This window comes from Podarcis gaigeae (genome assembly GCF_964106915.1).
Source record: "Podarcis gaigeae genome assembly, chromosome: 17".
Lineage (NCBI taxonomy): Eukaryota > Metazoa > Chordata > Lepidosauria > Squamata > Lacertidae > Podarcis > Podarcis gaigeae.
Genome location: NC_139694.1, coordinates 34,648,755 through 34,673,198, shown reverse-complemented (window position 1 = coordinate 34,673,198; position 24,444 = coordinate 34,648,755). Strand labels below are relative to the sequence as shown.

General features: G+C 43.3%; 3 protein-coding genes across 12 annotated transcripts in view; 2 read left to right on the top strand and 1 right to left on the bottom strand.

Annotated features, from left to right (window-relative positions):
* The first annotated feature begins 671 nt into the window (after window positions 1-671).
* Window positions 672-4,004, top strand: NANOS3 (nanos C2HC-type zinc finger 3). 2 transcript variants are annotated; one of them, XR_014559271.1, is made up of 3 exons: window positions 672-1,605; window positions 2,051-2,110; window positions 3,100-4,004. XR_014559271.1 is itself a non-coding variant. In XM_083717985.1 (2 exons), exon 1 carries the CDS (start codon window positions 1,175-1,177, stop codon window positions 1,592-1,594), a length of 420 nt encoding a protein of 139 aa, XP_083574111.1. In that variant the 5' UTR covers window positions 672-1,174; the 3' UTR covers window positions 1,595-1,605; window positions 3,100-4,004. The 2 variants fall into 2 exon arrangements, 1 of the variants encoding a protein (XP_083574111.1); XM_083717985.1 differs by lacking the exon at window positions 2,051-2,110.
* A 224-nt stretch (window positions 4,005-4,228) lies between these two features.
* BRME1 (break repair meiotic recombinase recruitment factor 1) lies at window positions 4,229-20,177 on the bottom strand. Of its 9 annotated transcripts, none has more exons than XM_083718661.1 (9): window positions 19,964-20,177; window positions 17,825-17,873; window positions 16,035-16,242; window positions 14,237-14,297; window positions 10,756-10,854; window positions 7,941-9,644; window positions 6,525-6,649; window positions 5,994-6,086; window positions 4,229-4,808 (listed from the first exon to the last, which is right to left on the bottom strand). In XM_083718661.1, the coding sequence occupies exons 1-9, from the start codon at window positions 19,988-19,990 to the stop codon at window positions 4,661-4,663; spliced, it is 2,514 nt and encodes an 837-aa protein (XP_083574787.1). In that variant the 5' UTR covers window positions 19,991-20,177; the 3' UTR covers window positions 4,229-4,660. The 9 variants fall into 9 exon arrangements, with proteins under 9 accessions (XP_083574787.1, XP_083574786.1, XP_083574792.1 ...); XM_083718660.1 differs by lacking the exon at window positions 19,964-20,177 and adding an exon at window positions 19,588-19,835; XM_083718666.1 differs by lacking the exon at window positions 19,964-20,177 and adding an exon at window positions 19,321-19,492 and having other exon boundaries at window positions 7,941-9,572.
* Window positions 20,173-24,444, top strand: part of CC2D1A (coiled-coil and C2 domain containing 1A) — a 51,564-nt gene continuing 47,292 nt past the window's right edge. The window contains exons 1-2 of the mRNA XM_083718583.1: window positions 20,173-20,397; window positions 21,975-22,083. Coding sequence (XP_083574709.1) covers window positions 22,027-22,083 — 57 coding nt within the window. The 5' untranslated portion in view covers window positions 20,173-20,397; window positions 21,975-22,026. The remainder of the gene's footprint in view (window positions 20,398-21,974; window positions 22,084-24,444) is intronic.

Here is a 24,444-nt window from a genome sequence, read left to right as displayed (position 1 = left end):
GGATAGCGTTCTCGAAGCTACAAACATGAGTCTGACCAAGCTGCGGGAGGCAATGGAAGACAGGAGTGCCTGGCATGCTCTGGTCCATGGGGTCACGAAGAGTTGGACACGACTAAACAACTAAACAACAACATTAAGGTAAGAGGGGGAATGTGCAGGAGAAATGATTTTGACAAGCTATGCAAGGGTGACGCTGTGGTCTAAACCAAAGAGCCTTGGGCTCGCCGAACGGAAGGTCGGCAGTTCAAATCCATGGGGTGAGCTTCCATTGCTCGGTCCCTGCTCCTGCCAACCTAGCAATTCAAAAGCACGTCAAAGTGCAAGTAGATAAATAGGTACCGCTCTGGCGGGAAGGTAAACGGCATTTCCATGCGCTGCTCTGGTTCGCCAGAAGTGGCTTAGTCATGCTGGCCACATGACCCGGAAGTTGTACACCGGCCAATAAAGCGAGATGAGTGCCGCAACCCCAGAGTCGGCCACAACTGGACCTAATGGTCAGGGGTCCCTTTACCTTTAACTTATGGACCTAAAGCCATTTGCACAGAACACAATATGTATTTTATCAAAGTACATCCAGTTTTTTCCCCTTTAATTTTTTTTTGGGGGGGGCAAGAGAGTGGGGCCCTAAGCTAGAGCTTGTTTAGTTTATGCGTAAATCCGGAACTGTGTGTGTGTGTGTGTGTGAGAGAGAGAGAGAGAGAGAGAGTCGCACAGACGCTTCCAACTTGCAACTTTGCAAGTTGCAATAAAGAAGCAACTCTTGAAGCCAAAGGCAGCGTTTCTTAGTTGACGATTCTCTCTCCCCTCCGCATTCAATAAGTTCTTATTACGTTTATCTGTGTTACAAAGCAAACAGAGAGACGGGGAAAGGTACATACATCTCCTGTCTCCACTTTCAATTCAGTGTCTTCTTTGCAGATCCTTTTAACATTCGGCGAGAGACACTTTTCTGCAGCTTCGCAGCCACGCCCTCAACTTTGCCAGGATGGCGACCCACAAGCGGCGGGGTGGGGGGCCGTGGGGCGAGCCAGACTTCTTGGCTCCAGGCTCCTTGACGGTGGGGGGCAGTGGGAAGAGCTTCCCAGGCTATTGGCTCTGGGCGGAGGCCACAACGGCACATGGCTGCATTTAGGAGCGCCCAGGGCTCCGGCGACCAGCTCAGGCTGCGGCGATCATGGCGGCTTTCCAATTGTGGAGGGACTATTTCCAGCTGGCGCGCGTGGTGCAAGAGATGCGCTGGCGGAGCGCGAGGAGCAGCTGGCCGGGGGCTTTCGCGGACCAGGCGCCGCGCAAGGAGGCGCCCCCTGCCGGGGTCAGCAGGCCGGCGCGCCACTGCGCCTTCTGCAAGCACAACGGCGAGTCGAGGGCCATCTACGCGTCGCACGCGCTGAAGGACTCAGCCGGGAGGGTGCAGTGCCCGATCCTGAGAAATTACACTTGCCCTCAGTGCGGGGCAACTCAGGATCGGGCGCACACGAGGAAGTTCTGCCCTTTAACCAACAAGGGCTACACGTCCGTCTACAGCTGCATCCGGAATTCGGCCGGGAAGAAGGCAAGCAACTGCAAAACGAAGCCAGCCTTTCCTAAAACTTAAAAAATAAAAAGGTGGGAAGGGGAATATTATTCTCTCTCTCTCTCTCTCTCTCTCTCTCTCTCTCGTTTTCTCTTTCAGCAGCAAAGGTTCCAACCTGGTGGTAAGTACTCTTCCTCTTCCTATCCCCACCACCCCAGGCCGCCTTTGTCTGTTAAGCGCATCTGAAAAGCAAACTCTGAAATCCCACTATCCGAAATGGCCAAACCTTGTCTGGATGTTTAGGAGGAAGAAGGCCCCGTGGGGTTGGGGAAGGAAAAGGAGGCGGATGGGGAGTTGGAAGGCGAGAGTGGGTTTAGTCCTGTGGGCATCAGTGTCACCGTTTTGTATCCAAGTAACTTTTACTCAGAGTAAACCCATTGAAATGAACAGGGCTAAGTTGTTTGTGACCTTTAGTGAGTAAGACTAAGGTGGATTCAATGTATAAAGAATAACTATTAGTATTATTTGTCCTCCAAGAGCGATTGAGCGACATTCCGGTGCCGAATGAGTTACTTTTCATCCTGGCTCACACTTCCCGTATGTATGTGTGTGCCTGACAGTTTATTATTATTGTATTTACTACGTTTATAATAATAATAATAATTTATTATTTGTACCCCGCCCATCTGGCTGGGTTTCCCCAGCCACTCTGGGCGGCTTCCAACAAAGATGAAAAATACACTAAAATGTCACATATTAAAAACTTCCCTGAAGAGGGCTGCCTTCAGATGTCTTCTGAATGTCAGGTAGTTGTTTATCGCTTTGACATCTGATGGGAGCTTGATAGCATACAGTTCTCCCTTTACTCATTGCATCCCCACAACAACCCTATGAGGTAGGTTAGGCAGAGAGAGGAAGGGGTCGTGATCACCCAGTGGCCTTCATGGCCCAGAGGGGATTTGAACCTTCCTTCCTTGCCCCTTGGAAAGGGGGGGGGGGGAGGAGGAAGAGTACTCAGATCGTGTGTGTGTGTGTGTGTGTGTGTGTGTGTGTGTGTGTGTCTGGGAGGAAAGTGTGTGTCTATGTGTGACTGAGGCAGAGACATATTTGCCAGATGGGAGGAAGGTTTCCTGAGCATTAGTAGCATGCTGGTAAATGCTCAGCTGCTCTTGCTTCACTCCTAGTGCAAGCAGGACAAGAAAAGGGTTGGTTTTGTGTTACTTCTGAACTAGGAACTGTGGCTTGTTTCTCTCTTGCAAGCCACAGCAGCCTGCCACCCTGAAGTGGTTTTCAAACCTGGAGGTTCCTGGGTTAAAATGAGTAAAAAATGTAGATAAGCAGCCATTGCCTGCCCTTGCTACTCTTACACCAAGGGTAGCCAATGTGAAGCTGTGCAAGTATTGTTGGAATACAGTTCCCCTTGTCCCTCACCACTGGCCATGCTCCTGGGGTACGCCTGCTCTCCAGTATTTAGCCTCAAAGGATTCATACAATTACAGCTGGATACAAACTAGAAAAAAATGCTGCATAAATTTCTGGTGAGGAAAATGTGATTGGGATTGTGTGCATTTTATCATCTCTTTCAGGTACATTTGCAGCTGTACCAGAGCTAGCACTTTTCTTGAAGTCAAGGGAAACTTTGGATCTAATATGCCCCAAGTGGTTGGTCTGCAGGAATCAACTGAAATATTCAGAAGGAACCTGGAGCGAAAAAGGAGAGAGGGAAAGATAGTCCAGGATGGCAACATTTACTTCAGGTGGCACTGGTACATCACACCCAGGGCCTGGAAATGAATTCTCTCAGTACAATCACAATCAACTCACTCGCTATTCTTGTTTTTTAATCCAGCTACTCTTCCTGCTTGAATTTTTTCACATTCATGTTATTACAGATGTCTGACTCAGTGTGAAGAGTGTCCACTTGAGACAAATGTTACCTAATTTCCCAAATCACCAGTCTGAAGTCTCCCAATATTTGTATTTGTTTAAAGTTTTGTTTAAATGCATGGTTGTTTTTCAAGTGATATTTGTTGACCAGGTTTTATTTGGTTGTTAAAATGTATGGTCAATACAGTAATTACTTTGTTTGGTTAATATTATGACTTTATATGGTTATTTATTTGTTACACAAAAGCAATACAGTGTTTTAAAAACTCTAAACCAAAGATGTGTCATTTTTCAAATGAATCGCTATGTAAGGATTTACTGTTGGACAAGGAAGTTAGGGAGGGGCAGTTGAGGGGATTTAGATGAGGGGTCTTAGCATACTGTGATAAAGGGGCAAAGAATTATACCAGACTTGCAGCTGGTATAGTTAATTGCCCTCTTTTAACTGAGAAAGTGCTGCATCCCACCCCACTTCCATCCTAGCTAGAGTGAGCAGCAGGGCTTGGAAAGCAGCAGTTCTACCACCACAGAATCTTCCCCAATTTTAGAATTGTTCTGCCTGTGTAGAATGCAAAACACACAAGACACCATAAAGTAGGCAAGAATGAAAGTGCACAGCATTTTAAGCTCTATGGGTTAACGAGTGGAACAACTAAGTACACACATAACTCTTCCACTTGAAGTGAGGTTTAAAGTTACTAAAAATACAGCCAAAATACAGCATTCTCATTCCACTAACCCAGTTCATTTATAAACAATGAAGAACCCAGAACCCTATAGATAATGGCATCATTCCGTAGTTTCTGTCCAGTAAAACTAGCTTTTAAGTTTAAGGTTTTATTTTTATTTTTGCATTCCATAAGATACATTTTGGCCTAATGGAGGAAGAACTATAGATACATGCCTGAACATAGGGCAACTCTTCACAATTGTGGACAAGAGTTCACACCCAGAAAGTTATGTTAAGAGTTTGTTAAGAGATGGTGGTGAAAGGGATATTGATCGCAGCTTATATACAGGTAGCTTTACTTACTGGATTGTGCACCAAGACACTGGACCCAGTTCTTATTTGTAAGGGTCCTTTACATTGCTGTGCTAGTTAGTGGGATATGAAGATGACTTATTATAATTTTATTAATTTTATTCTGTAACTAGCAGTCTATTTTGATGCAGATAGCATAAATGACCCCGCTGCTAAATGAAACAGCTAAAGAAAACCATAACAAAGCAAACTTTCAAAGCAGGAACAGAATTCACTAGCTACATCTCTCTCTTCTTTTTGACTGTACAAAGTGTGCTTGTCACATTGCTCACGCTATGAGGTACAAGCTTCCCAGATTGTCTGTTTCTCCGGAACTTCAGTCTCTTGAAGGAATCCAGGTCTCTGTGTGTACTCATGATAAGTCGGCTAGGAAGAACAAAACAACCCAACCACACCACAATGGGTTCCATGTTAGCAAGGCACATCTTAAGTAAGCTGCAGAAATAAAATTATAGACTGCAACCCCTTGCAGAACAATTCAGTCACTGTTATCTAAAGAAGCAGGTTCCAACAATTATTATTTTTTGCTCCAGAACAAATGCAAGGAATTTGATTTAAAGAGCTGAAATAATTCAAGGTAGCTGAAAGGGTTCATGTGCCATGTTCTCCAGTTCTCAGTCTAAGAGCTGTAGCAGGCTGGAAAAGTGACTGGGGAGGGGAAAATACCTCCTACTTCCTCACTGTGGCTGATATGCCTCATGGCTCCTAGCAGCACTCACAAGAGGCAACCTCCAGTCAGCCCTCAGCAAGGTTGGCACTGTAATGAAGCAAGTCAAATATGGTGCCCAAGGCAAAGAATTTTGCCTCAGGCAGCAGATCTGACCCCTGTCATTACTCCGGTGCAATCGCCATAGGGGGGTTAGCAGCAGCATGGGCAGGGAGGAAATCCAGATCTGGAGGGGAGGGAGATTTATTATTTATTTATACAAGTATTTATATACCACTATAACAAATCAAGGCAGTGTAAACAATGATAAAACACAAAACATCATTTAAAACAGCACAAAACAATATCCTTAAATGACTGGCTAATCAGAATGTTTGAAGCAGCTGTATAGCCATGTTGGCATTTTTAAAATCTTCAGGGCATTCCTAAGTCATTTTAACCCACATGTGAAAATAAAATCTGAAATCAGTGGGACTTACACCCCAGTAGATGTCATTGGGATCTGGCATGTATCCCACTAATTGTGATAGGACTTGCAATTCAGTAAACCCTTAAAACAGTCCTGGGCCAGATGCCTCTAGGAAGATCACAAACAGGCATAAAAGGCAATAGCTTTCCCTCAGTGTTTGTCCTCAGCATCTGGCATTCAGGAGTATAAAACACATAGACATTCAATTTAACTACCATGCCTAATAGTGGTTGCTAGGCCAAACATGTCTTTTTGTCTTTAAATCAGGCACATTTAAGCTAAGAATGTTACACAAGAATTCCTGTGGGAGCTATGTAATTGCTGTAGATGCTATGGCAGTGACCACATTATCTCAGGCCTTCAAGAACCTCATTTTTTATGAAGTATTGGATATGGTACAGAAATAAGTTCTTACTTGAGATTAGAGAGCTCTTTAATCAGTCCACAAACAACATCTGTTACATCTTCTTGTTTGTATGGATCACAAATCCCCTCAGTCACCTCATTCCTGTTTTTTTTTTGGGGGGGGGGAGGAAAACAAAAGCAGGAGATCAGCAATATACTGTATATCTTTCTATATTAAAAGTGTGAGTGTTTTCCAGGTGTCATGCCTTTTCAAACATCAAAGGATATTATATTTGCTCCAAATAGTCACTGACCCCTTGACCTAGGATTCCAATCCCATCCTACAAATAGCACATCTAACAAATGACATATTAAATATTTATGTAGAATATAGGTTTTAATTATGGTTTTTCATTGCACTTTTTCTTAAAACTGCCTGCCCCAAGCTTTTGAGATGGAAATAAAAATCATCCACTTCCATTAGCTCTGGTGTTTCAGGTGTGTGTATACACTTCATGCAAACCACGTATGTAGGCCTAGTAATACCAACTGGAATGCAAAATACAGTACCAAGAAAGGTCCTACTTGGAAATCCACCCACCTGTCACTATTTGGATAGATCAGATTAATGGCTGGGACTGGTGTTTTGATTCCACTTTGTTCTCCTACAGCACACTGATCACTTTTATCCTTGGAAGGGCTATGTGGATTATCCAGAAAGGATGTCTGAAGGGATAGAAATGCAGTTTAGCGAAACAGGTATATTCTCTATGTAAAAAGCACCAGTGAAGGACTTGTTCAATCACAATCTCAGCCAGATGGGGAGAAATCTACAGCAATAATGTTCATAATTAATGTAATAATTGGGTTATTAGACACAGAGGTTTCAGAATGTTGATAAATAGACATATCCACTAGTTAGCTTTTAGACTTTATGCAAATAATTTTTATCGTTTCTTTTGGCTAGATGTGATGGATATAATTTTAAGAGAAGCCTCCTGCAAGCAAGCAGAGATTGTTTGTAACCTGAGCTACTTTGGGGAGGGCAAGGGGACAGATCACCATTCTTCATCTACAGTGTGTTCTGCTGGCAAACCCTTTTTCTCTCCCCCCCCCCCCCCCGCTACTGCCGCTATCCCCATCCTCCCTCAGCAACAGGCCGGCACCTGCTCCATGTACACAGCGAAGAATTTCCTCCCACATCCTTGTGAGACATAACATAAACAGAATTAAAATGAATGCGTAGAAATTAGAAGGAAACAGATGTTGGCATAACACTGGAAGAAACCTCCTAAGGATAAGAGCTAGTTGACAGGAGAGCAGAATAACTAGGAAGATGAGGGATACTCCTTCACAGCAGGTATTTAAGCAGAGGTGGGAAGTCCATCAATCAGGGCTCCTATAGTTGCATCCTCCATTGCGAACCTTGCATTAAGTAGAGGATTGGACCAGATGACCTCCAAAGTCCCTCCCAGCTCTATTCAGCTTTTTTAGTCCAGAGGAGCCACAAAGGCAAGTACAAACTATTTTAAAGAACTAGAATGGGAGCCGCTGCTTCCATTGTTGCAGCTTCAGTTAATCTACGGAATCAGTACTAGTTACAATGGGTTTGTTAGATCTGGAAATGACCATTTTATATACTACTGTAATGGGTTCACAAATATTTTTACTGGGATGCACTTCAATTGCTACAATTATTTTGCACTATAACACCATTCAAAATTATTCAAACTACAGTAAAATTGGAATCCACTGGTTTTTGTTAATGTTATGAGCTGCTTTAAGGACTCCGGCAAGGAAGTGGGATATAAATCTACTAATTAACTAAAAGTATGTAGTAGTGCAAGGCCAATTCCTTCATAAATTCATATGATGGGTACTCATACTTGCATTTATAAATGCAATCTTAAAAGGATTACTGGAGTGTTAAGGTCTTATCGATTCTGTTGAATAGTAACTGTCATATGAAGAAGTAAAACTATCACTTTCTAAATCTAGTCATTCATGGTCAACTCACCTTGTGTGGTGGAAATTCAAAGATGCCCAGTAGCTGACTGTTAGACAGAATTTCCATATCCAGAGAAATGGAATCTGTGCAAGGAGAGCATGTTTGGGTCATAGTATCAAGGCCGCTTGGTGCATTTCTGCTGCAACCTGTACCTAATACAAGGAGAGACTTCTGCATTTCGGAACCAGCATTCATTTCTCTACCAGGATCGCCCACCACCAGTGGTGCTGGAAGAACCTTGACTGTGGAGAGGCCATTTTCCTCATGGGCAGGTTTGTTCTTGTTGTCCTCACAGGTTACAATGTCTTCTTTTCCCTCCATGTAGATGTCAGCAGAAGAGTTTTCTGTTGGGTTTGTTTCTGCCTTGGCAGTCTCAGTCAAATTTTGCTGGGAAATACCTGACAGCACTTCCCTAATTTCAGCTGGTTCCAAATCACATCTGCTCAATTCAGACTGTTTTGTATCAGACACCAGTCTCTCACTACCATTTTCCTGTAAAACTAGAACTTCTGGGTCAGGTGAGCCGGTGGGGCTTTTTGCTGGCCTTGCTTTCATTTCAGATTCTTTTTTATTCCTCCCCGTCTCTTTGCTGCAAATCACTGCTTGCACTGAGATTGTGCTGCTCTCAGGGTCAACATCCCCATCAGGCTGTGGCAAGAACATATCACTTGTTTCAAAAACCTGTTCACATTTTGATTCAGAAATATCTGCTTTCTTTTCCAAGTAAGTACTCATAGATTGAATATCTAGAATGTCTTTCCTGGAAGTATTCTGGCCTTGTACACTGTTTTGCTCTGCAACTATGATCTCTTCCTTACAAGGGTTGCTTTGGCTTGCAGTTTTACTCATACCAATTTGCTCTACAGGTTCGCCACTTGACCACAGGTTCTGCTTGTCTGTCCCCTTTTCACTCATTGCAGAGCTGCACAAAGTGACTTGATGTTCTGAAATTTCAGTACTGCTGCAAATGACATTTTGCTCTTCAGTTTCCCCCCTTCTATATGAAAGGTCCTGGTCTGCTTTTTTGACATCAGTATCTCCGTCTCTAGATACATTGCTTGTATTTAGATGTTTGCCCTGTTCTCCAGGTGTGAGAAATGATAGATCTGTCTCCAGTGGGAAATATGTTCTGTTGTTCTCCTTTTGGGTTTGGCTGAACTTGCACTCAATAAGACTTGCATCTTTACAACTTCTATTTTTGGTCCAGTTTGCTTCTTTTACATCATCTGAATTTGTGATATCATGGAAAGCTTTATTTTTATCCATACTCTTGTTTGAAGTATCAAGATGCTCTTCATGTGGGGTACTTTTAATATGGTCAGTGACACTGTCCTCTGCCAACATACTAATGCTCATCTCCTTAACAAACTGGCATTTAAATGGCTCTAGAGACAGACCATCTACATCCTTCTTACCTGACACTTCCTTTTCACAGATATTTTCTTGTAAATTGGATGCTGTCCCTGTTCCTTGACAGGAATCAGCTAAGCCTGAGTTTGCACCACCATTGTTTATCCCTCCAATCTTGTCCTCATCTTGCATTTTAACATCCAGTCTTTTACTTAATTCTTCACAATGAATGATCAGTTGATCTCCAGCATCCTTCACTTTCGTCACCAATGAATCCGCTGCTTCTGGTGTCTCTGAAGAAGCAACAGTGTTCTCGACATAATTTTTTGCTGTGCTGGTAACATTTCTATCCATACAATCACCCTTTGAAGAAGTTGACAAAATTGTGTGTCAGTAGAAAAAAGTAGCACAAACATTTAGCATTTTCTGACTATGGCTACCCGTTCCCATTTAATAGTGCATTTCTATGTATTTAACCATCTATATGCTGCCCCTTCAGGTTCTGAGTTCCTTTACAATCTTTTTACAGCTTATAACAAGCGAGCAAACTTCCAGGTTACCTGAAACAATCAAAATAATAACAGCTGACATAATGAAAGGCATATTTAACAACAGAAAAGTCAGTTCAGGTAAAAAGTCTTAAGATATTTGTTTTTTAAGTATTTGCATGCTGCTGAAAAGACATTAGAGTACGTGTCAGGCAAGCCTCCCTGAGGACAGCATTCCATAAGCAAGCTGACCCAATTCAGAAGGCCCTTTCTTCATTTGCCCTTTGCTAACCTTACTGGAAGAACGGAGCAGGGACACTAAAGATTACCTAAGTATACAGACAACTTAATGTGTGAATATGCAGTTCTGCACAAGTTATCATCTTCCACCAAAGAATACTCTATTTTTATCTGCCCTTGGCCTACTAGTTTAAACAGTGAATTGTGGAGTATACACAGTGGAACTCTTTAAATTCCTAGATGGGCTTGTGCTCCCTCTAAAGAAGCAACTTTGCATTGTGGGGGTGCTGCTAGACCCACCTGTCTTGCCAAAGCTAGTGTCCTTAATATGCTTGAGAGTGTGCAGGTGCCTTAGCTGAAAGACAAACTAAAATGTGAGTTTTTCATTTGGGGGGGTGACTCCATTAAAACTATTTATTTATGAACTGCCTCTTAGAGAATGTCACTTAGAATTATTATTATTATTATTATTATTAAAATCAAAAATAAAAGCCATAGTATATATAAATAAAACAGCACAGCTAACAGTATCCTTAAATAACATGTCAGTATATCTTGATTAAAACTAATCATTAAAAGTCCTCTGGAAATTTTCAGTGTGCTTAATTTGAACTAGAAGAGTGCAGTTTGTCTTTAATTATCAGTACAAAAACGAAAGTGCTTTCCCCATGTCCAGCCATAAGGAAACACTTCTCTAAATCACAAGGGTATACATTATATAGATAAGGAGGAAGGGCTTGTTGTACCTTTTCTGTCCCAGTTGTTACAGCTCCTCCAAAATTTCCTTCCTTTTTTTCAGCCAATGTTTTTCTTGGCTTCGTAAACTTTGGTACCAACTTTCCTCCCTACGACCAACAATAAGAGTAAGAATAAAAATAACAATAAGAGTATCCTATACTCAATAAAAGTATCCTATACAATAAGAGTATCCTATCCTTAAGAGATAATAGAGATTGGATTTATCAGGCTCAACAATAACAATAAGAGATTGGATTTATCAGGCTCAACAAAGAAAATTATTTTTGACCTACTGAGACTGCCCTAAATTTCTGAGGATTTTGCAAAGGAATAAAATTGGACAAAACCTCATCAGCTGGATCCTGAAAGGAAGGCATTGTGATCCAACAGAGGTTCCCACAGGCAGAAAACAATTTTCACTGATTTCTTGCTCCCCTTGCAGCTCCCAGTGTCACTTTCCTTGCTGCTCTGGGAGGATTCCCAACCCTCCAGAGCAGATCTTAAGGGCACAGAGGGCTGCCGGAGGGAATTGTCAAACAGTATCTTCAAGGTACTCCATGGAAGTATCATATCTGCAAGTGGGGTTCCACTCAGAGGAACTTAAGATTCAAATTATTGGAATTATTGAACAAGTATTGGTAGTAGTTTCACTCAAAATGAGAAGCACCAGAAGTTCAAGTTTATTTTACTGTCAACTAAAAGACGTTGTGAGCAACAGATAATTCCACAAAAGTGAAAGAACAACAGTAATTTACTATAACCATTAAAATGCAAATACAATAAGTTCATAAATATACCCCACATTTAAGGAAAAAAACATCCTGCACTGAAAAAAAGAAAAAAAAATGATCTGAATTTGATCATATCAATGGATTATGTGTTTACATGTAGAGATTTTAGCACCTAATGGAAAGTAAAGGGTCACCATCGTGACCTTGGCCTCAGGCAGCAAAATACCTTTGGCAATCTTGCACTTCTCCCAATGAAAGGATCGGGTGTGTGTGTGTATTTTCCCCAGATGGGCTTCAGCAGGTGACTTTCCTGGTGGCAGGTGTGCCACCTTGCTCCCATGAGTGGGTGCCAAGGGCATGCCAACATCACCATGGTGTGTACACACCATCAATTGGAATATTGGGGGGCACACCTCCATTTTAAATTTGTGGGTGTCCGGGCACCTGAGGGGCCGCATAGTTTGCAGCTATACCTGGTGGGTTATAAATTAGCAGGTGCCAATTTCCTTTCCCACCCTGGGCATCAAGATGTCTTGGGCTGGCCCTAAGTGGTCCTATATCTTTGTGTCCACATTTCCACAGGAAAACTCTGTCTTCCGGAGACCCACTACAGTGAAGCAGCAGTGCCTCTTCGAGCCAAGCATGGCAGGAATCATCCCGCATGTGATTGCCCAGTTGCTGGCAGTCCAAGTTCCCTTTGTATCAGAACTTTCCTGGTAGGGGGATTCCTCTCCACCCCCTGCTGCTGCCACAACAGGCAAACTAACCGTTTAAAATATAAACACATATGTCAGGGGGGTAAAACTAGGTTTTATTTCACCTGGGTCAAAGACCCAGTTTGGCTTCCCCCCTGTGTATTTGCATACATACACATACATACACACATACACACACACACACACACACACAGAGAGAGAGAGAGAGAGAGAGAGAGAGAGAGAGAGAGAGAGAGAGGTAGGTTTTGAGCCTTAATGGTGCCCCTCTGGAGGCTTCACCCAGGGCAAAAAAACCAGCTAGCCCCCCACAGCTATGGCTCTGCAAATATTTAATATAAAGAGAAGGAAGGAAGCTAGCTGTTGCCCAAAGGGAGTGCTTAACTTAATGTTCTCCACAAGGGAGTAAACTGAGTGGGGTTTTTTGAGGCAGGTAACTGGTGGCCAGGAACCAGGACTCCTGGGTTCTCTTTGGCCTAATAAAGAGGTGGGGTGGTGTTAGGAGTTCAGGGCATTTCTTAATACCAGGTCAGACAACTTGTTCATCTAGCCCAGTATTGTCTACTCTGGCTGGAAGTGGCTATCCAGGGCTGAGGTCTTTGACATCTTCACTCATGACTACTCAGCGTTTTTAACTAGAGATGCTGGGGTTCAAACCTGGGGCCTTCTGTTCTCAGAGTATGTGCTCTACAACTCCACTAGGGGGAAATGTACAAGGGGCAACCCTTGGTCTTAATCTGCACCCAGCAATAAAGTTTATGAATTCAAAGGAAGGTTGTGTGGAACGACACAGGCTGCTCTTCTGGCTTCTGGCTATAACAGTTTTCAAGAAAAAGCTAGACAGACCATTGCTGAAGATGTATTTAGGTCAGGACTGAGCCAGCTGTGCAAGCAAAAGCATCTTGGCTTGTTGCCCTGGTTTCACTTCTCTCTGGCTTTGAGTGCCCACTGGTGGTTTGGGTTTGCATTGTACTTCTCATTGTTTGAAATTCTAAGCAACTTTTTGAATCCTGATGTGGGCCTTAGCTATACATCAATCGGTCGCACACAAAATGTTTGCCATCTGTACAAATTATTTTCTGTGACTAAAGAGAGTGACTTTCATTTCGCTCACTGCCACCATGGTAGTTCCAGCACTGGTAGGTTGATACACTGTAGAAGCAGAGAATGTGGAAGAGCCTTGCCCTTTTCCCTAATCGCAGCAACTCTTCCTTGGATTTTTAAAAAAGCTTTTAAGATCATTTTCCTAGGTGTTTCAGCCATGACAAACAGAAGTATGCAATATAATCACTTCCAGTATACATTTTGAAAGGTGAAATGTTATTGGCTATTGGCCAAAACAACAACACATGATCAGAAACAAACTCACAGATTCTTGCATTGCAGCCATGTGGATTAGCTCACATATTTTGAAGCTCTTATGAGGGGGAAAGTCCATTTGGACTGTCTCATACAGTCTTTCAACTCATAAGGAGGCTGAAGGGACTATATGAAGGATCTACACACGTGTAGAAATATATGCATGGTGGAGCAATAGGTGTATATATCTGTGTATGTTTGTGGTCTCTTCTTCTGGCAGTTGAATGCCCAGCTAGTAAGTTGGTAGAAGCTAGCCACTGCAATCCTGTGACATCACACTGAAAGAATGTGTAAGGAGGTTTAGTGAATCATCCTCTTTACACAGAGCAAACCTATGCACAGAGCAAGCCAAAGAAGTAAGGCTATTGGGTTCAATGGGGTTTATTCCCTTGTAGCCTTAACAAACTGCCTGATACAATGCTTAAGATACATGCAAGGTGTCAATTACCCAAATATCTACCAGGTAAATCTTGCTGCATATCAGTCACCTCTGATGTCCTCTCTTGCGAGATTTATGTCATACAGACTGCAAGGATTTGGATTTGATCAAGCAGTATGTCCACATAAGGAACACAAAGGAAATCTATTCAGCTATACTTTGTAAATTTACTTTACCTAACCAATATATTACTAAAAGCTACTCTACAGTTAAATATACTGCTAATGTTACTTGAGACGGAATTTACCTGAGACAAAGGTACAAAAACCTTCATATTATCTTGCTCTTTCCTCTCAAATGAAGCCTTGCTGTTAAAAGACAACAAATATATGCACATTCAAGTTTAGGAAAGGCAAATTAGTAATAGAAATACAGTAACTAGGAAATTCCAGTATGTTTGAAAATCCCAGGATGTTTATTCTGTTTGCAAAATGCCCTCCAGAGCAGAACAAAACAAACATGCTCCATCTTCCATGTGACAGCCTTTAAGATATTTGGAGATGGCTATCATATCTCCTCTCAGTCTCCTCTTTTCCAGGCTAAATATACCCAGCTCCTTCAACCATTCCTCATAAGGCTTGGTTTCCAGACCACTGATCATCATGGTTGCTCTCCTCTGTACATCTTCTAGTTTGTCAATATCATTCTTAAACTGTGGTGCTCAGAACAGGACACAGTATTCCAGATGTGGACTGACCAAGGCAGAATAGAGTGATACTATTACTTCTCTTGTTTGGGAGACTAGACTTCTGTTGATGCAGCTTAGAATAGCATGAGCTTTTTTTTGCTGCTGCATCACTGTTGACTCATGTTAAACTGGTGGTCCACTAAGACCCCAGATCTTTTTCATATGTACTGCTAGTAAACCAGGTGTCCACTGTCTTATATTTGTGCAGCTGGTTCTTCCTTCCTAAGCACAGAACCATATATTTGTCCCTACTAAAATTCATTTTGTTAGTTTGGGCCCAGCTCCCTAGTCTGTTAAGATTGTTTTGATTCCTGATTCTGTCTTCTGTGGCATTAGCTACCCCTCCCAGTTTGGTGTCATCTGCAAATTTGATGGGTACCCTCACAATTCCTTTGTTCAAGTTGGTTATAAATACATTTAACAATGGGCTCAGGACAAAACCCTGCTTTACCTCACTTGTCACTTTTTCCCAAGATGACGAGGAACCATTAAGAGCAGTTTGAGTTCGGCCAGTTAACCAGCTACAAATCCACATAACAGTTACCTCATTCAACCCACATTTTACCAGCTTCCTTACATAAATATCATGGGGACTTTGTCAAAGAAAGGGATCCTAGAACTTGAAGGAAAATGGCATTGGATCTTCTAATGAAGAGACTTTGCTGGGCGCTTATTAAATGGACATTAGTCTCCTCCACTATTTTTTAAAACTGAAATCTTACCTGAAATCTAAACATGCAGGGCAGCTTAAAAGTTTGTTTAGTATTTTGTGATATTTTTGTTGGTTATCAAAATGGTTTACAGTACGGTGGTACCTCTGGTTACGAACTTAATTCGTTGCGGAGGTCCGTTCTTAAGCCGAAACCGTTCTTAACATGAGGTGCACTTTCGTTAATGGGGCCTCCTGCTGCTGCTGCGCCGCCAGTGCACAACTTCCGCTCGCATCCCGGGGGAAAGTACCCAACTAGGGGCTAAAAACACTGAAAAGTGAGAGCAGCCAGGCTGACTCATCTCACATAAATCACTTAGAAAGTTGCCTGCACATTTTGCTTCATAACTTTACTTCCACGACAGTTAGAGACTTACTGTTTTACACTCTGAAAGTACAGAATCTGAAGCCCTTTGCAGGAATGGGTCCTGGTGCAATTGCTCTACTTGCATCATTATAATCTGACCATGTGAATTCACATGCTTAATAAAACTTTTGTCCAGAAGCCTTACTTTAGAACAATCACAATTTAATCGTATGAGCAGTCTCAGTTGTCTTTCTCTTATCAATTGCCACCCCTTGATTTCTCTGTCCAGTCCAACCATGTTTCAGTCATTTCATACCTTGCTTTGAATCAAACTTGATTACCTTGTATCCAGGTCTGCTACTAAATTTTCTGTGTTCGTGTTTGCTAGGCTATTTCTTTGACATTCTTGAATTGTTCCTGATACAATTACTTTTGTGGAAGAATTGTCAGAATGAAAATTCTGTACTGGCATTTCTGGATCATTCCCTTCTGTAAGCTTCCTCCTAAGGCACTTGTTTGCTTTGGATAGGCCACATTCCTTGTTCTCTTCTTTTATTTGGGGGGGAAAATATTAATCAACCTTTTTGCAAAATAAATACAGCAATTAATATTGACTTTATAATAAAATACATTAATCACCTAAAGGAGAACACTTTTAAATCCTGTTGATTTCAATAGGCATTGATTTCAATGCACATGCTTTAAGTCTGCTACTGAATAACAAGGCTTAAATGTACTTAATTTAAGTGGATCTGCTTAATTTATTGAAGCACATGCTCTCACGACTTACCGTACACTGCAAACCTAGACATGCTTACTCAGGGGGGAAGAGGGTTCTAGAAACATTTCTCCCATGAACTTCATTAAGTTAACTTAGCTTAGGTTCCAAGTCAATGTGACAGCTTTTGGAATTGATATGCAAATGGTTACACTGGCTTACTCCCAGCTAAGCTTGCAAACTTTTCATAAGCAACAATCTATCTCATCATCTATGTATTATTGAACTGAGACCATGACATTTTTGTGCACATCCACAAATTGAGGATAAATTTAGGCCAAGCACAGATTAGCATTTTGGGGGTGGGGAGTGATCTGCACAAAGGTAAAGACACACCTGAACATCTGCCCACAACAAAAAAGGCAGTTGAGGGCAGGGTAGTAGTGGCTGGGAGGAGGATCCAGAATACACAGAACTGAGTGTGTGAATTGTCACGTGCCATTTGTGTACACAGAAAATCAGATCTGCACAATCTGCTAGTGACATTAAGCCCCGGTCTTGAAGCACCACTGTCAGGGGTTCAGAAGGAGAGACACAGGAGGGGGAGCAAATGGAGAGTGAGGAGGAAGAGGACGAAGGGGGAGCAGGAAGTGACAGCTGCCAGAGTCATTCCGCAAGCCTCTCTAGTGAATCGGAAGACTCGCAGAAGGGAGCACCGATGGCCAGAGCAAGGGAGATTCCAGGGGAGAAACCTCAAGAGGGAGGGGCCAGCGGGGAGTCCCTGAGCAGCAGTTGGAAATCGGGACCAGCTTCCCCACCAGAGCGCAGTGGGGAGGGGGAGTCCCAGGAGTCGGAACCAGTGTTCTTGCCACCAGCGGGAGGAGAGGAGGCAGGGCTGGCCACGCCCACATCCGGAAGCGGGGAAACGGTCAGAAGGAAGGTTACCGGCTGGGCGCGCGCGCCAAGTTCAAATGTACAGGCGAGCGGCACAGCAGGGAGTCCTGACAGGGAGCCAGGTCCTAAAGCCCGCCGGAAGGAAGGGCGGGACTCAGGGGGGTCAGCTTCAGAGGAATCAAGGAAGGAGATAACCCCAGAGGGCAGAAGGACCCAGCGTAGGAAGGAGCAGCGTAGGAGGTGGAGCAAAGCGAGAATCTTAAACTGGTGTGGCTTTAGCAGCGAGTCAGAGGGGACTTAGCCGGTCTAGCGTTAAGACGTGGGTCTGCGCGCCCAGAGCTTGGAAATGGAAACTAAACTTCAATAAAGACTTTTGTATATAATATCCACTGGGCGTTGGTCCTCTGTGAGCTGGGACCTAGCGGCAGTCCTGACAACCACAATATGGAAATGGCTTGAAAAAATTGGAGGAGGGGGAAGTCTTATATAATGACAAAAAATACAGTGTGATTCTATTACCTGGAATTTGTCCCTTCTTCCTTTTACTCATTTTAGTGGCTTGGTAGATCTAAAGGGAAATATCAATTTAGGTCAATGTTTTCTACTAAAATAAAATATATTGCATTATTAGATGTTATATCATGGTGTTTTGACAGCCAAAGTTAATCATATGCTGTTTTGAGACATTTTCATGCATACTAAACTCTAGTATGTGAAAGTTTAACTCTTCAAGAGTCACATTACCATACAGGCTGTTTTTTTCAGAATCCCTTAGTAATTATAAGCAGGCTGTGATAATCAAAAACTTGCCCTGTCAGAGGAAAGTATTGAGTTAGCAAATTTTGGGGGCTTTTCCAGATGAGGCTTTTGTTATGCACTCACTGTGTCTTATTTGCTAATTGTTCTGAAATCGTTCCTGTTATTCTTTGCATGGAGGCCCTCATTGTCCATCAAGTCACAAATTAGAAGATCTTAAAATAAAAAAAAATTGAGGCATGGGCCAAGCACCCATTTGCCCCACCGTGAATACAGGGCTGCCTGCAGTACTCTTGGTTCAGTGGACTTTATGTCTCAACAGTATCTAACTGCCTTATCATTAAATGGACAATTAAAGCCATTTGTCAGAAATCAGTTCTAAAACGTTTAATCCCATGCAGAGCAAAGCCGCCATTGTTTTGTATTGCTTCTCTTCAACACCATGTAATAGTGCAGGAGATTCAGTCACAAGTCGACCTTTAGCTTCAAGTGAAAAACCTTGCCCCCTTCTCCCCCCCAAAAATAATTCTGTGAACCCAAAGCAGAAAACATAACCAGCAATGATACAGCTGTTTAAAAAATATGAATATGATGGGGAGAATCAGATCCAGACTGAGATGTTGGGTTTTAATCCCCGCCCTGCATAATCAATCACATGGATGCAGTGCACACACACTATTTGAATGGAAATGCCCATCAACTTTGTGGAGGCCTGGCCCTATCAAGTAATTTATTTTGGGTAGCCCCTAGGAGTTGGGTCCTATGATATGCAACGTTGATGGGCCCTGGGTTGCTCAGCTGGAGAGAAAATAGTGTTAAGCCAAGGGGGCTGAAGCATTAAAAAAATGGAATTTTTTAATGTAACCAGCAGTAACGTTATTGCTTTGTGCTGTCGATGTCTGCTGTATCCATAAAACAAAAGTCATGAGGGGGAAAATACAACTAAATACAAAAGAGAGGAACTCAAAGGAGAACCTGCTTTTTGAGCAGCACAAAAAGTGAGAGAAGGCAACTCCCTAACGACTTTTCCCGCCAATTCTCCTTTCCCCCCCCCGCCCCCACCCCACCATCGGTTTTCCTAGAGCTAGGAAAAAGGGTAGAACGAACACCTCTTGGTTTCTGGTGTTATTCGGGGACCCTTTTCCAAGGGTGGCAAAACAGACAACCACAAGCAGCTAACAGCAAGTTTATCCCGTCGCTGTATCTTTCAGTGTTCGTTGCAAACCGCTCTCCTTCTCTGCCTTACCGCCCAGCTTTGCCTGCTATATGGAGAAAAAGAGACGCGTGGCCAGGTTTGGTGAAAGGAACTATCCTTCAGCCTCAGCCTGCCCAGCTGCAACAGCGGGGAAATAAATCTGAACTATGCCAGGCTATGAAGTGCGGCTGCAACGTCTCTCGGCCCGCCTCCCCGCTCCGATTTCCAAGCGGAGTACGATAAAAAGGAGGCAGCGATGCCTCCGGCTGCCAGTTGCTGGGAATCAAGAACGGGAGAAACAGAGCTGCTCCTGCGCTCAGGTTCTGCGCACGGGCTTCCCCGTGGCTGGCCACTGTGGGGACAGGATCCTGGGCTTGATGCTGAGCCCTTTGGCCTGATCCAGCAGCCGGGCTCTCCTGATAATATTATATGCTCGAATCCTGCTCGTGGGCTTCCCCCAAGGGGCATCTGTAATAACTAGGTGGGCCCGATCCAGCAGCCGGACTCCTCTTACGTTCTTAGGGCATCTGCAGAAGTGTGCATGCCCACGGAAGCTCATGCCAATAACAAGCTTAGCTGGTCTCTTAAGATGCTACTGGAAGGATTTTTTTTAGTTTGTTCTTAGGGCAGTTTCTTTTTCCTCGCCCAGTGCAGGAAGCATTTGCGAAGCAATATTGTACTTTAAAAAAATTAATTTAAAAAGTAACTATCCAAATAAAATACGCGCCGTGCATTGGGGTTGGGGAGGCACAATGTTCTGCCTTTTGTTCCAAATTTTGGCCTGCCAGGCTCCAGCAACTACCGTAGCTGCTCTTCCCTCCGCGCACTCAGTCTACGGACTGGGAAGGGGAAAGCCTGCCGTAAAGCCCGACGGGCGCCGTCGTGCGATGTCGTACTCGCGACGAAGACGTAAAGCAAGTCGGGGGTTGACGGGCTAGTCGCGGAAAGAAGCCGGAAGTGCGTGTGGCTGGAGCGAGAAGGGCTGGCCCCCAACTTTTGCCTTCGGTGTCGGGGGCGAAGGAGCTTCGAGGGGCGAGGAGCCGGGCCGCGGCAGGGGCCCTTGCCACTCTCTGGCTAGCGGCGCAGCCTTCCAAGTCCCTTCGCATGCGCGGCCCGGTTATCCTCACAACAGTCCCGTAAGGTAGGCCAGCATTATTGTTTTTAGGAAGAGAAGCGGCGGGAGAAACATGAACCGGTGATGTTTTATTTGCAAGCCGCCTTGAGACCCTGGTCAGGGGAAAAGGTGGGGTAAAAATAAACTAGTATAGAATGATAATAATGGCCAGATTTATAATTTTGGCTGTCACCCTGTGCATGTTAATAATAATAATAATAATAATAATAATAATAATAATAATAATTAATAATAATAACTAATTTGTTATTTATATTCCGCCCATCTGGCTGGGTTTCCCCAGCCACTCTGGGCAGCTTCCAACAAAACACTAAAATACGATAACCTATTAAACATTAAAAGCTTCCCTAAACAGGGCTTCCTTTAGATGTCTTCTAAAAGTTTAGTAGCTATTTTTTTACCCGAGAATAAGTCCCATGGAACACATTGTCCAACACCCCCCCTGCCCCCAATGGGTTTTATGGAGTGTTCTAATTAAAAATCTCTCCTTAAGCAAGCCACTGTCTTCCACCTTCAGTGGGATTATAATACTGTTGTAATCGTATCAACTTAATGCATTGTGAATTGTTTTGAAGACTTGAAAGCATATTAAACAAAAAAACCAGACTCAAAAGTACTACAATGGTACCTTGGTTTAAGAACAGTTTAGTTTATGAACAACTTGGATTAAGAACACTGCAAACCCAGAAGTAGGTGTTTTGGTTTGTAAACTTTGCCTTGGAATAAGAACATGTTTCGCTTCCTGTTGAATGTGTTCCATTTGTAAATTGAGTCCCCCACTGCTATGGGAAAGCACGCCTTGGTTTAAGAATGCTTTGGTTTAAGAACGGACTTCCAGAACGGATTAAGTTCGTAAACCAAGGTACCACTGTATATGTATTCATTCTAGACATTGGTAAGATTAATGGCAGAGATGGTGAGGCTTTCTCCTAAGAGTGAAAGAAGGGGAGAGAAAGTATGTGGGGTTAGTGTTTTGTTTGTTACTATGTTGTTTGTGTTTTTATTCTGTAAACCGCCCTGTGATCCTCGGATGAAGGGTGGTATATAAATCAGTCAATCAATCAAACAAACAAATAATAAAACTGGCTGGCTAGGAGTTGGAGTGATGTGGGCAGACAGATAAGATAGGCGTGGTAGTATAGGCATTTGAGGCGAATAAGATACGGACTGGAAAGCAGTGGCCGTGGGCTTAGTAGCCTGATGTTATGTGCATTAGCTTGGCAGTAAATCCTATTGAGGCTTATTCCCAGTGATTTCAGCCATACTGAAGTCAATGTATGTGATTAGTGTTGCCACAGCAATGAGCTTCAGGATTTGTTTGCAAGTAAGCACACATAGGATTGGGCTGCATGGCACCAGACAGAAGAGAAAAACAGAGGAGGTATGGTGGCACATATTTCATGACTTAGTGTCACATATCGCATGTCGTGTGCAATATCAATAGAACACACTTGTGGTTTTCCGGAAGTGCTTTGGAAAAGAAGTGGGGGCTGGGCAACTGTCAGCAGAAGAGGGAGATAATGCGGATAACTGGAATGAGGGAAACAGGGACAACTTCTGACTGATCCCATTAAAATATACAGCTCCATCTGGCCTGATGCTGTCTTGCACTGACTGAGAACAGAACAAAGAGAAATGAACAGGAACAGGAAGCCACCTTCAGGAGGCAAAGGTGCTGCCACACCTAGACAGGTAGGTTGCTATCCTCTTTTTCTGTGGTGTGATCTGTCTTAGGTGCTCTTTCTTGAAAGCACCTTGTTTTAGGCTGTGCAGGTTTCACATCTTGAGCACTATGAAATAACAATGTGTACACACAACAGGTCCTCTCCTGCCACTCTTGTTTTATGCCCATAGTGTGTAATCCTTCTGCCACAGGAAATCTTGTTCTATAAGATGCACCCAACCATAAGACGCACCTAGTTTTTAGAGGAGGAAAACAAGAAAAAAAATATTCTGAATCAAATGTTGTACTAAACTATTTAATAAACAACTGAAGGGTTTCATCAGGATACTCTGAACCTTGAAGATATTTATATCACACACACCCCCACCCCACACACATCCAAGACTGGTTAATAAATAGCGAACAGCTGCCAATTCCACTACCCCTTAGCTCTGGTTGTACAACCTGCGAAGCTAACTGTCAATCTAACTGGGTTAAAAACACAACTTTACTTACCATTTTAAAATAAAAGGATAGACTCTAATAAAGAAGTTTGATAATGTTTTTAAAAGCATTATATATGACTCTATCGTAAGCATAAATGTCTCTAACAAATGTTAACTTACTGGGTTGCCATATGCACAATTTGGCCCTAGTGCTTCTGCTTTTTAGTGTTTCCAGCTTACTGAAACCATGTTTAAAGATACAAGATGCATTTTAATTGTAACAGTATCATTAGATGCTGCACCAGTAAAAAAATGGCATGGTTGTGACCCAGCTGTGTTGACGTTAGGGGGCAGAGTGAGAAGTGGGAGAGAATGTGTGATGAGCCTTCTTCACTGCTTTGTGAACTGGCGGTAGGTGTGGCAGAGCAACAAGTTAGTTCATAGTCTGCTTGCGAGAGGAATTATTGTGCAAAATGCTTCCTTGTTCTGGAGCTGTTTTCCAAGATGTCAATGTGGGTGTGACCTGGGTGTGTTCTGAGTTTAGTACACCCTTTTAGACTCCAGTAGGCAGAGCAAAGCAGCGTAATGTATGGCAATTATATTTAAGTATAGTTTTGCTGTGACAGTGGCATAACATTCCTTAGCAAATAGAGAAACCTCTGAAGGCTGTTTCCTCAGCTGGTGGATTAATAAGGGCTGAGCAAATAGGCCCTAGTGGAAGGGAACAAGCACTTGCCTAGGGCATCAGGCTCCTGTGCAACAAGTAAAAATTGTGATGCTATGAAAGTTCAGCTAATAGATCAAGTACAACATTTGGACAATTTAAATGTTAGAAATGCCCCCAATAATATGGTAGCCAGTAGAGTAGCATCAATTCTGATAGTAAAAACAACATACAATTCTGTCAGTAGACTCATAATGTCATTTATGTTCCCCTGAGAACTAGTACTTTAGTTGCAACAAGTATCCATACAATATGCACACATATTATTGCTTTATAATATTTAAGGCAGAAATCTCTGTTCTTTTTCACCCTATAGGACGCACTTTTCCCCCTCCAAAAATGAAGGGGAAATGTGTGTGTGTCCTATGGGGCAAATGCAGGCTTTCGCTGAAGCATGGAGAGTGAGAGGGGTCGGTGCGCACCAACCCCTCTCGCTCTCCAGGCTTCAGGAAGCTATCCGCAAGCCTAGGGAGCCCGGCGGGAACTCCCGCGCACCGGGCTGGGCTGGCTTCAATCGGCAGCGGGATGGAGAGCGGCAGATGTTGAGGAGGCGTTTGCAGCTTCCTCCTTTCCTCCCTTCCTTTCCAGCTTCGTCTTTCCTCCCTCGCCTCCGTTTTTCCTGCAGCCGGTGGCGCTGCCTTCGGAGCTCAGGGCTCCCCCGTCGCCGCGGAACCTTGCGCCGGATTGGGAAGCTCTCCACTGAAGAAGCCGCACAGGGAGCGGGAGCCTCATTGGTATCTTCGGCTCCGCAGTGCACCCCGGGCTTTGGGCAGATGTCCGCAAGCCTTGGGAGCCCGCAGCCTGCAGCCCGAAACCCTGGGGGGGGGATAATTTTTTTTCTTTATTCCCCCCCCCAAAATAAACAACAACTAGGTGTGCCCTATAGGGCGAAAAATACGGTAGTTAAAGGAATCTGTATTTTTCAGAAAAGCTAAAGGGGTTGTAAAACACATATCATCTTTGAGGTGAGCTTCAGACGCACCCACACACATCCCTGTATTGTATCCAAGCTTGACATAATTTCTCTGGCATCTCTAGATCTAACTTGCACATTATTCAGGCAGGTTTGTGTGGTTACTTCTGTGGTTATGAAGGAACACTGCTCTTGTTACAGAGAAATGAAACTCTAAGCCATTGGAACAAGACTTCTTCTCACGTTCCATCTATTGCCATTCAATACCCTGCTGCAGGGTTATACACGCAGGCAATATCTTACCAGA

Bases quoted from the DNA above. Each gene is read 5' to 3' on its own strand.
- BRME1 (XM_083718660.1), bottom strand. From the start codon at position 19,815: ATGAGCTTCCGTGGGCATGCACACTTCTGCAGATGCCCTAAGAACGTA. The intron at 6,087-6,524 runs GTGGGTGGATTT...AAAAAAAAACAG, and splicing joins ATCTATCCAAATAGTGACAG to GAATGAGGTGACTGAGGGGA. The intron at 4,809-5,993 runs GTAAGAACTTAT...TGTTCTTCCTAG, and splicing joins AAAGAGCTCTCTAATCTCAA to CCGACTTATCATGAGTACAC.
- NANOS3 (XM_083717985.1), top strand. From the start codon at position 1,175: ATGGCGGCTTTCCAATTGTGGAGGGACTATTTCCAGCTGGCGCGCGTG.